Source organism: Ovis aries, chromosome X (assembly GCF_016772045.2).
Source record: "Ovis aries strain OAR_USU_Benz2616 breed Rambouillet chromosome X, ARS-UI_Ramb_v3.0, whole genome shotgun sequence".
Classification (NCBI taxonomy): Eukaryota; Metazoa; Chordata; class Mammalia; order Artiodactyla; family Bovidae; genus Ovis; species Ovis aries.
The window spans coordinates 116,508,479-116,521,435 of NC_056080.1; the positions used below are offsets into that span (position 1 = coordinate 116,508,479).

Below are 12,957 nucleotides of genomic sequence, written 5' to 3' on the forward strand. Positions count from 1 at the left end.
CCATACTGTCTTTCATAGTGTAAAGGCCAGATTTCTTAACCTGACATTCAAGACTCATGGAAATATGGCCCCAATTTATTTTTCCAACATTCCACCACTGAAATGTTTACGTTGGTCACACCAGTCTTTCAACACTCCCATCAAATTCTCTCCTCTGCATACTATCTAGTTCATATTATTCAGTTCAGTTCAGTCGCTCAGTCGTGTCCGACTCTTTGTGACCCCATGAATCACAGCATGCCAGGCCTCCCTGTCCATCACCAACTCCTGGAGTTCACTCAGACTCACGTTCATCAAGTCCGTGATGCCATCCAGCCATCTCATCCTCTGTCGTCCCCTTCTCCTCCTGCCCCCAATCCCTCCCAGCATCAGAGTCTTTTCCAATGAGTCACTCTTCGCATGAGGTGGCCAAAGTATTGGAGTTTCAGCTTTCGCATCATTCCTTCCAAAGAACACCCAGGACTGAGCTCCTTTAGAATGGACTGGCTGGATCTCCTTGCAGTCCAAGGGACTCTCAAGAGTCTTCTCCAACACCACAGTTCAAAAACATCAATTCTCTGGCGCTCAGCTTTCTTCACAGTCCAACTCTCATATCCATACATGACCACTGGAAAAACCATAGCCTTGACTAGACAGACCTTTGTTGGCAAAGTAATGTCTCTGCTTTTGAATATGCTATCTAGGTTGGTCATAACTTTCCTTCCAAGGAGTAAGCGTCTTTTAATTTCATGGCTGCGCCTAAGATATAATGCTTTCCCATTTTTTCTCTATCTACCTATGTAAATATCTCCCAATTTTCAAAGCCTAACACAAGTTCTATCTCCTCCCAAAAACTTTTCTCTGCTATCCCAGGTAACACTGCCCTCACCATTGCTCTATCTTTCCATTTCTCCTCCAAACTCCTTGTAGTACTTAAGATCTATTCTAGTCTACAAATATCAATACCTCATCTATCATCCCTTCTCTTCTGTGAGCTTGTAAAGTCATCAAAAGCCGGGACTATATCAAACTTTTCTTTACACTGCTTAAGATATCAACAGATATGCTGTTATACATAATGAGCACTCAGTAACCCATGTACATCCACATCATAGAATATTACTTAACAACAAAAAGAAATAAACCATTGATACAGGCAACAACTTGGATGGATCAATTGAGCCAATCTCAAAAGGTTACATACTATATGATTCAATTTTTAGGTCATTCTCAAATGACAAAATTATAGAGATGGAAAGCAGATCAGTGGCTGTCTGGGATTAAGGATGATTGTGGGGGAGGTGGTGGGTATGATTTTATAAAGGAAGATCTCTGTGGTGATAAAATCTCATCTTGATTGTGGTGGTGGTTATACAAATATACATAAGTAATAAACTGACACAGGACTATACACTTACACTGTACTGATGTCAAATTCTTGGTTTTGATATTATACTATATTTAAGACATAACCACTGGGAAAATAGGTGAAGGATAAATAGGACTTCTCTGTACTATCTTTGCAGCTTTCTGTGACTCTATAATTATTTCAATATAAAAAGTAAAAAAAAAACCCAAATATCTAACTTCATCTTTATTTACTAAATATGTACATTTGCTACCTAATTTTATTCAAGCTAAGGACAATCTATAATTACTGAGATAAAATAAATTCCCCAAACCTATTTGTGATAACCTAAAAATATCTTATGATCTAAGTGGCTTTTAAAATCTACAAGCATAACCAGCAACAGTCTGTGGATAGGGGACTGGGAGGTGGAGGGTGAGGAATGGGAGGGAAGCTACAATTTCAACCATCTTCTTTTTGCACTGAGTGAACTTTAACCTTGTCCATGTATTATGTTTTAAATGGTTTTATTAAATAGGTAATATAAAAGGATTTTTATAACATATAAGGACTAAGGAATTATGATATAACCTTTCTTAAGTACTCAGTTTAATAAAAAGTCTTATTATTAGCTTTCAAGTCTCCTGTATATCCTTCTCTATTTCCATTACATTCTTTCCCCCCTCAGAGATGACTGATATTCTAAACTTTGTGTTGATCATTCCTTGCTGTTCTTTAGTTTTCTTCTGCTTATATCTCTAAACAATATATGCTTTAATTTTGCATGTTTTGAGACTTAATATAAATGGAATCTTACTGCACATATTTTTCTGTGACTTGTTTCCCCACCAACTCAACACCACAGTGCTAAAATTGATCCATGTTATTGTATATAACTAATTCATTCATAACCACTGTATAGAATATCCCATATGAATATCCCATAATTTATCAAAGATATCATATTCAATGTATATAAAATAGAAGGTAGAGACACTGGAACTGAAAAAAAAATATATAGCATGTTTGAGATTATACATACATATGTACAGACATACACACAAACACCACCATATACAAACATGCACATACAGTATATAGTCTATTTGATGTAAATAGTTCTGTTTGGTGATATTCCTGTATTTAAAATGGTTCTCATTGGCATAATTTCTCAGTATCAAATTTCTTTGCTTGAATATAAGGCTAGGATTGATTTTTATATATAGTTATGATACCAATACATGCGTCCATAATAAACACACAAGTGTTTTGGTTACTTTATAAAATATACACACACACGAATACAAGTGTTCCTTTATTCTAAAAATTATAAACCAAATAAAAATTACAAAATAGAAATCTACAAAAGACTTATATTCCCTTCCTTATAGTACAGTATTTAACTAGGTATTTCTAGAATACTTAATCACACCTCAAGTAAGATACAATGATAATATTACTTAGCAAAAATTAAGTAATAGAAAGCAAAAGCAGAAAATGAAAAATTACATAAAAAAGAGAAAAATGAATGAAAAGTGTATGCGATTTGTAGAAATACATTCATGACTTTCACAAAGAACAACTTACCTTTAAAGCTGAAATCCCAACTTTTCCTGGATACCTGTTCAGAAATAAAAGCAAGAAGGTGTTGAATAGTAGCCATGAGAAGGGAAATCCTTCTATACACTCATTAAAGGCAAGCCCATATTTTTAAAAACATTTATATATTTTGTCATTTAGAAAACTCTTCTGTACACACAGAAGATGTAGAAAACATAAAAAAGTAAAGAAGAAAATTAAAGTGACCCATAGTCTTACCACCAAGAGATCTGAGTTTGTATCTTTTGTCTTCCTAGATATATAACTATAATTAGCATTAATATGAATATAATTTTGTACTCTTCCACAAATTTCTTTAGAAGTGGAAATGCAGCTCAAAAGTATACATGCTTTTCAGCTTTTGGAGATACTCAAATTGCTCTCTAGAACAGTTGTGCCAATTTGCACTCCCATTGCTCTACATCTCTGTTTCTTAATAACCTTGCCAAAAATGAGTGCTATTTTTAAATGTTTAGAAAATTCAATAGGCAAAAGTATATTTCACTGCTGTCTTAATTTGTGCTTCTTCGATTTATAGTGACGTGAAGTGAAGTGAAAGTCTCAGTTGTGTCCTATTCTTTGCAACCCCACAGACTATAGAGCCCATGGAATTCTCCAGGCGAGAATACTGGAGTGGGTAGCCTTTCCCTTCTCCATGGGATCTTCCCAACCCAGGGATCAAACCCAGGTTTCCCACATTGCAGGGTATTCTTTACCAGCTGAGCCACAAAGGGAAGCCCAATGGATGAAGTTTCATATGCATCAGACATTTACGTTACTTTTGAAGAGAGAGAACCCATTTTTGTTCATAGCTCTTTTTTGGTTTGTTTTTTTACTACAACAAAACTCTATTCTTAAATACAGGCTACTTTAGATATGATAATTTTAAAAAGTAACTTTTCACCAATCATTTTCACCCCCTACATTTTTCTTCAAATAGGAACAATTTGATACCTGCTTCAAAACATGAAAGTGACATACCCTTACAGCTGCTTATTATATTTCAGGGTTACACACTAAGAAGCTTTTAAATCATAAATATTTAATAAGCCATTTCTAAATTTTTTAAATGCAGCAATCACGGATGATACAATTTTGTGCAGAAAGGTGCCTTCAAGATCTATCTAGCCATAGAGGCTCTTTTTATAGGTAGAGAAACTGAGGAGCTGAGAGACTAAATGGCTTTCCCCAATGTCACATATTTACTTAGGGGCAGAATCAAGAGAAGCATCAAGTCCTACTACCAAGCTTCTCATATGCCAAATTGAGTAATCTTTGACCTCTAATCAAAAGTGTGATTAAAAAGTTACTTTTGCCATTCAATAGAAAATCAACCCCTTTATTCAATGAACATTTATGAAACACTATCTATCAGAGACTAAGGGTAGGAAAATGATTAAGACACAATCCTAGTTTAGGGGTTTTTAAAGCTTGTTTAGAAAAAAAAAGAAGGTAGCTGTATAAAATAGTGCCTGCCTATTTAATTGCAGAGCCTGGACAATATAATTTCATCTTAATAAAGGATAATTTCCAGGAACAAATTTTTTTTTTATCCCCAATTATTTGTTTTCCCTGGCAAACATATACTGCTCTGTAACAAAATCCTGTTTATCCAGAGGTGATTAGGACCAAGGCTATTCCAATTTTTAAATAAGGAGTCAAGATTCTACACAAAGAATGTGTAAAATAATACAAGTGCAATCAAATTAATAACAAAAGTTTAAAAAGCAAAAACAAAAAACCTTGAAGAGGCTCAAATTCCCATGTAGCACATATTCTGAATTCCAACCAAGAAGAAAATCACCTATCACATAGGTATAGAGACAAGAGGAAGTAAGATTTTTTAAAAAACCTTAAGCCCCATATAAGGTAGAGAAGGAAAGGAAAAGAAAATCTTCCTTCCTCATGACTTCCCCTTTGAGAAATCTGATCAGGTTTTTTAGCTGTCAAAAAACAAACAAACAAACAAACAAACAACAGAATAGGGTACCACATTTTTCTCTCTTGCATGTAACTGGTTTCATAAAGGGCTCTAAGTTATAGATCAGTTGTTGACATACAAGGAAACAGTTCTGATTGGTTCTGGTGGAGCTTTACATATAACCATGTACAAACTATAAAAAGTAATTTATTACTTTTGAGAGCCAAGGAAATGTAGTGAAAAGAACATGTGCAGATAGATGTTGCTTGAATATTGTTTCTGCCGTTTACCTTATGTGTGATCTTGATCAATTCATTTAATTTCTCCAAGCCTCAATCTCCTCCTTTGGAAAAGGGGTAAAACCATCTACACTTCATAGGATTAAGTGAGAGAGCACATGGGGCACACACAATAAGCTGTAGTTTCTTTCCTCAGCAGCTTTGAATTGCTCCATTGAAACTCACAAATAATGAGTGTCACCAAGTTTCTCCAAGGGACTTTGGCAGTCTGTCAGTAGTGAGCAGCCTGAGACCAATTTCTGGATACAGAAAAGATACCCTACAGCCCATAAAGCTCCAGCCTATTTAACAACAGGGAACATGAAAAACACCAGATTATACTGAGCTGGGGATTAAAATGGGATCCTGCTTGCATTTTGTGATGTCATTAAACAAAAAACTAATAAGAAAAGCCACTCATGTTTGAAACATAATGTAAATATTAAAAGGTTGTTAAGGTTTTGGTAGATAGTAAAATATTTTGTAGCTTCTTCCAGTCTGATTAAGCCTGAACTTGTCTTTAACAGGTAGTCTGTAAAACCAGAATTTTTTGTGATAAATTTTTTCATCCATTTATAGAACATAAGCACCTAGTAAAACATGAAAGCATATTTATAATTTGCAAAGTTAGCTAAAATGATTTGTATCATGTGCCAAAATGTGGAAACAACAATTCATTTCACCATAAGAAACAGTAAATCATTATTCAGTATTCCCACATGAAAAATTCTTAATAGGGGCCTTGTAATAACAATTACACAATGGCCATCAGTTATTAAGCATGTGCCAAAAACTGCTAAGACTTGATTGCTTTAGCTTCTTTAGTCCTCGCAACTTTCCAATGAGGTATAAGTTATATTACCTTCCCTATTTTACATACACACACAAAAAAAACCCTGAAGCTTGGGTCAGATGGGTAACTGCACTGCTAGTAAATAACTGGGCCAGACCCTAGGCAGTCTGACTCTAGGGTCCACTCTCCCAACTACATTGCAATGTTGCCTTTTTTCTGTGTAAAGCCTTAAAAGATGACAGTTATGAGAATATTCTAAGCAGTGATGTGAATGAACACCAAAGTAAAGGTAATTAGCCTTGCTTCTTGGGTTGGACTAAACTAATTAAGTCATAGGCTTGAATCCTGATCTGCCTTTAACAACTACAATTAACATCTAATTGATTTGGCACTGCTAGGAAATAAAATAATGAAATGTTCCATATAGAAAACTGCCAGAGAAATGAAGCTTCTCTTTTCAGTGCCAAACTTCTGAAAGTGTTGTAATTATTTTTGAATTTCAAATTTCAAAAGCAGCTCTTAAATAAGTACATTATAGGCTAAGCCTTGCCATTTCAGTAATCTTGCCCTTGAAAATACCTTCTTAAAGGATATACATTTTTCCCTTTGCTACTGACTCAGAATAATTATGCTCAAATACTACACTATATTTTAATACAGTAACGCCCTCCAGGGACTGTAAGGCACAGAGGATTTATGTGCCTTCACATTATAGGACCCTAGGCTACCATGCTTGAAATGTCTGGGTTTTATAGCTTTACATCTCCCTCCTCAATGGAAGTGGTCACTTTATACAGTTGGCCATGTGCCTGCCTTTAAAAGCTCTCCTCCCCCTCCCTTTCTATCTTTTGCATTTAGTCTGGGAAACTGGGTTTTTAAAAATGGAATTGTAGGGTAAAGAAAGAATCCAGATATTATGAGGATCTCCCTAGACAACCATTCAACTCCTCTCTGTAACTCAGTCTATACATTCAAAGTAGAGATAATATTATACTATTTCAGAGTGATTATGTGCCTAAAGACAATTTATTCATGTTTAAGTTTGGGGACAAGAGAAATAAGGGACTAGATCAAGAAAATTTCGTTCTACTCTTGGCTTTCCCAACCAACTAGCTGCAAGACTTTTATGCAAGGGTTTTCAGAGTTCTGTAATTTTAGGAAAGTTTATTTTGAAACCCTTCATTAGTTTGGGAGTGAAGATGTAATTTTTATACTATGATTAATGATCTAAATTTTATACCCTCTGACTTTCCTTAAATTTGAGATACATCATAGGAAACATGGACATAATCCAGCACACACACACAAACATCCAGAAATGTCTGGTAAATACTCTGACAGAAGTGAAGTGAAGTGAAGTTGCTCCGTCGTGTCCGACTCTTTGAGACCCCGTGGACTGTAGCCTATCAGGCTCCTCCGTCCATGGGATTTTCCAGGCAAGAGTGCTGGAGTGGGTTGTCATTTCCTTCTCCAGGGGATCTTCCCGACCCAGGAATCGAACCCGGGTCTCTCGCATTGCGGGCAGACACTTTACCATCTGAGCCACCAGGGAAGCCCCAAATACTCTGATACATCTAGTTAACTAGAAAAATACTCCTTCAAAATTTTCTGTAGATACTAAATATTAGATTCCTCCTGTTTAAAGGTTAAGGTTAGTAATTCTTCCCATAAAAATTCCCAATTTTCCCATAAAAATGTAAATAAAGTCATTTTTATTACATCCCATAAGTGTGAGAAATCTTTAAGAAAACCAAAGTAACAGGTAGATATATTTAAGTATTGGTAGTTTACTACACATTTAAACAAAACTTTTAGAAACCAAAATGAGAACTTCAAAAGTTCAATTTTCATTTCAAAAGTTTTTACTATAGGTTATTTTTAAATGAAATATTTTTGACGTATTTAAATATATGATTAACAAAGCTTCATTGAAATAAGAAATGTGCTTCTTACAAAGCTGAACAAAAATATGACTTTAATGGGCGAAACTACCTTCATCACCTAATAGCATAAAAAGAATCTTCCAACATATTCTTACTAATTACAAATTCAGTAAATCTTTGATTTTGCAGCATAGCTTCTGAAATTAAAGACAATGTCTATCAATGGTACTAAACATGAAAACAAACAATTTCTGAAACAGCCTCAAAACAGAGTCTAAGTTAAAAAAATACTGGTATTCTACTAAACAAACAAACAACAAAAAAAAAAAACCCCACATGGCTTACAGATCAAATGCTAATTTTTAGTGTAGCTTGCACTCAGGTTTTGAATATAAAAGCAATTTTAAGGTTAGCATTTCAGCAACTTATAGTACAGATAGGATATTTTAATTCATTATATCCTGTTTTCTGTAAAAAGTTAATTTCATGCACTCACTACATTGAGTTTATACTAACAAACCTCATGTTTGAATATAAATCAATGTGTGACAGATGCTTTCTCCCATTCCTATCCATTTAGCATTTTAATTCTAGAGTTTTCCTTTTGCAGCTAGGGTATTTGTGTTCAGTACCAAACAGTAAGGATGTAACAGAAGCAGAAGAGATTAAGAGGTAGAAGAATACACAGAAGAACTACACAAAAAAGGTCTTAATGACCAGGATAACTACGATGGTGTGGTTACTCACCTACAGACAGAGATCTGGAGTGTGAAGTCAAGTGGCCCTTACGAAGCATTACTATGAACAAAGGTAGTGGAGGTGATAGAATTCCAGCTGAATTATTTAAAATCCTAAAAGATGACACTGTTGAAGTGCTGCACTCAATATGTCAGCAAATTTGGGATGCTCAGCAGTGGGCACAGAACTAGAAAAGGTCAGTTTCTCATCCAATCCCAAAGAAGGGAAATGCCAAAGAATTTTCAAGCTACCCTACAATTGCATTCATTTCACATACTAGTAAGGTTATGCTCAAAATCCTTCAAGCTAGGCTTCTGCAGTATGTGAACTGAGAACTTCTGTACAAGCTGGATTTAGAAAAGGCAGAGAAACCAGAGATCAAATTGCCAACACCTGTTGGATCACAGAGTAAGTAAGGAAATTCCAGAAAAACATCTACTTCTGCTTCATTGACTACTCTAAAGACTTTGACTGTGTGGATCACAACAAACTGTAAAATTCTTAGACACAGGAATAGCAGACCACCTTATCCGTCTCCAGAGAAATCTGTATGCAGGTCAAGAAGCAACAGTTAGAACTGGACATGGAACAACATATTGCATCCAAATCGGGAAAGGAGTATGTCAAGGCTGTTTATTGTCACCCTGCTTATTTAACCTGTATGCAGAGAACATCATGCAAAATGCCATCAAGCTGGAATCAAGATTTCTGGGAGAAGTATCAATAACCTCAGATATACAAATGATACCACTCTAATGGCAGAAAGGGAAGAGGAACTAAAGAGCCTCTTGAGGGCAAAAGAAGAAGGCGAAAAAGCTGGCTTAAAACTCAACATTTAAAAAACTAAGATCATTGGCATCCAGTCCCATCACTTCAGTGATGGGAAGCAGTGACAAGTTTTATTTTCTTGGGCTCCAAAATCACTGGAGATGGTGACTGCAGCCATGAAATTAAAAGACGCTTGCTCCTTGGAAGGAAAGTTATGACAAACCCAGACTGTACATTAAAAAGTAGAGACATTACTTTGCCAACAAAGGTCCATATACTCAATGCTATGGTTCTTCCAGTAGTCATATATGGATGTGAGAGTTGGACCATAAAGAAGGCTGAGTGCCAAAGAATTGATGCTTTCAAATTATGGTGTTGGAGAAGATTCTTGAAGAGTCCCTTGGACTTCAAGGAGCTCAAACCAGTCAATCATAAAGGTAATCAGTCCTGAATATTCATTGGAAGGATTGATGTTGAAGCTCCAATACTTTGGTCACCGGATACAAAAAGCTGACTAATTGGAAAAGACCCTGATGCTGGGAAGGATTGAAGGCAAAAGGAGAAGGGGATAGCAGAGGATGAGATGGTTAGATAGCACCACAAATCAGTGGACATGAATCTGAGCAAACTCCAAGAGATAGTGGAGGACAGAGGAGCCTGGCGTACTGCAGTCCACAGGGTTGCAGAGTTGAAAATGACAGCAATTGAACCACCACCACCAATGCAGTTTAGTATCTACACAACATTATTTTTAAAATGTTACATGGCATCAAAACATTGCTCTGGTCATTTTGCAGAGGAGTAAAGGAATTATTTTTTCTTTTATTAACTCTGACCTGATCTAGTGATAACTCTCAGACACTTCAGGTAAAATTTTATTAGAATAATAAGGTCATTACTTCCAAAGGTAGGTGCTAATCACTGGGATTTGGATCTGACGACAATAATTACAACTTATCTAAAAGCTGTTCACTAAGTTTCCATAGAAAGCAAAATGTCAAATCCTTTCAATAATACTGCATTCAACTCAAAATATGCAAGCAATGCAATATTTTATTTATAACTCTCTTAGCTTGATTTTGTTGTTGTTTTTGAGTCGCTAAGTTGTGTCCTAATCTTTGCAACCCAATGGACTGTACCCCCCAGGTTCCTCTGTTCATGGGATTTCCCAGGCAAGGATACTGGAGTGGGTTGCCATTTCCTTCTCGGGAGGATTTCCCCGATTCAGGGATTGAACCCGTGTCTCCTGTATTGGCAGGTGGATTCCTTAACGCTGAGCCACCTGGGAAGCCTGAGCTTGATTTTGCAACTTGCTAATAAACCTGACTCTCTAATTTACTAATGTTGAGAACAGTGGGCTTCCCTCATAGCTCAGCTGGTAAAGAATCCGCCTGCAATGCAGGAGACCCGGGATCATATTCATTCACTTAATAGAAATAAAATCAATCCAACAGAAAATGCAGAGGCTACTTTTAAGGGATTTTGATACAACATAACTGTGATTTTTCTGTCCCAGGTGTTAAAAGTGAGCATAATACCTATAGATATTACCTAGTGTTAAAAAGAAATTTACAGTAATTCTTTTCAAAGTCCTAAAAGGATTTTTTTTAATCAGTAAGAAGGTAAGAACATTTATTTTTTCAGTGTTTGAAGGAAGGCTCATTTAGACCACTGTCTCATTTCATGTGAGGAAAACAAGGCTGAAGGTTAAATTAATACCTTCATTCAACATATACCTACTGCTTACCTCGTACCAGCACAGTGCTAGGCACTGGTTGGAAAGTAGTGAACAAGGCAGACAAGGTCATGCTCTCCTGCTGCTGCTGCTAAGTCTCTTCAGTCATGTCCAACTCTGTGCGACCCCACAGACGGCAGCCCACCAGGCTCCCTGTCCCTGGGATTCTCCAGGCAAGAACACTGGAGTGGGTTGCCATTTCCTTCTCCAATGCATGAAAGTGAAAAGTGAAAGTGAAGTCGCTCAGTCGTGTCCAACTCTTCGAGACCCCATGGACTGCCGCCTACCAGGCTCCCCTGTCCATGGGATTTTCCAGGCAAGAGTACTGGAGTGGGGTGCCATAGCCTTTTCCCACGCTCTCCTAGAGCTATGCTAAGATGAGGGTCTGATTAGGTCTAGGACCCGGGTCTCTTTACTGACTTGAAGAACACATGCAGCCTGTCAGTCTACCCCAAGAAGTCTAAAATCCCTTCCTACTTTTAAACGGTCAGGTAGCTGGTCAAGTGAAACTGGCCATTTATTAAAGTTTTTTATCTAGAAGTGCCACCACAAATTTTCCACCGAAGATTTGGGGGTTCCCAAAGACTGAAAGGGCACCATGACACCAACCTCAAAGTAGAAAGGCTATAAGTTTAGCTACCTAGTAAAAGAACATGAACTGGAATCGGGATACCTGAGTTTTAGTTGTGAATCTGCCAGTAACAATGTATGTGACCATAAAAAATATTTTGGGGCAGTTTTTCCAACCTTTAGTTATGGCTATTTCAAGCATGTACAAAACTGGGATAATATTATGAACCCACATGTATAAAATGTTGATCATGGTCAATAGTGATCAATATCAATTTGCCTCCCTCACTCCCTTGCCAGATTATTTTGAAGCAAATCTCAGAAATTATTTAATCTTTACCCATAAAAAGTTCAATATGTATCTAATTATAACACTATTATCAAATTTAGCAATTCTTTATTATATACAGTAAACATTCAGATTTCTCAGATAGTCTCAAATTTTTTTTTACAGTTGGTCCATTTCAATCAATATCCAAATAAGCGTCATGTGCCATAATCAGTTGATATGTCTCTTTCAATCAGTAGGTTTCATTTTTTTATTTCTTGCAGTTCATGTATCGAGAAACTAGGCTGTTCATCCTAAAGATGATTTTTTTGGGGCGGTGAAACTATTGTGTACGATACTATAATGATGGCTACATGCTATTATGCAGTTATCCAAAACCATAGAACCTACACCACCAAAAGTGAACCCTAAGGGAAACTGGATTTTAGGTGATTATGCTGTGTCAATGGAGGTTTATCAGCCATAACAATGTACCACTCTGGCGAGGGCATGTTGATAATCGGGGAGACTATACATGTATTGGGGGAGAGGTGTGTGGGAAATCTCTGTATCTTTCTCTCAGTTTTGCTGTGAATCTAAAACAGCTCTTTAAATAAGTCTAAAACAAACAAAGACACTAGGTTGTTCACCCTGCAGAATTTCTCATTGTCTGAATTTTGTTGACTGCATCTCCATGGCGATGTGTCATAAGGAATACTTTAAAGGAGAACATGCAGAAGAAATTGGAGGGATGGAATGGACACGTATCCAAGGAAAAGTACAAAAACCTATAAGAACAGTATCAGAAAGCCTGTTGCTCAGAATGTGAGAAGATTTAAAAAATATCAGAGACAGTTTTTCATTATTTTAATTTATATTAACAAGAATAACAAAAATAAACTGCAGTCTGCTTATACGTGGATAAATTATATAATGTGATAGGCTGGGCTTCCCTGGTGATTCAAATGGTAAAGAATCCGCCTGCCAAAGCAGGAGACGCAGGTTTGACCCCTGGGTCAAGAAGATTCCGTGGTGAAGGAAATGGCAGCCCACTCCATTATTCTTGCCTGGAGAATC

At 36.5% G+C, this 12,957-nt stretch overlaps 1 protein-coding gene across 1 annotated transcript in view; it reads right to left on the bottom strand.

Annotated features, from left to right (window-relative positions):
* The window catches only part of WDR44 (WD repeat domain 44), an 88,670-nt gene that overhangs the window by 58,631 nt on the left and 17,082 nt on the right, over nt 1-12,957 (bottom strand). Inside the window, exon 2 of the mRNA XM_004022399.6 lies at nt 2,915-2,948. Within this exon, the coding sequence (XP_004022448.1) occupies nt 2,915-2,948 (34 nt within the window). The remainder of the gene's footprint in view (nt 1-2,914; nt 2,949-12,957) is intronic.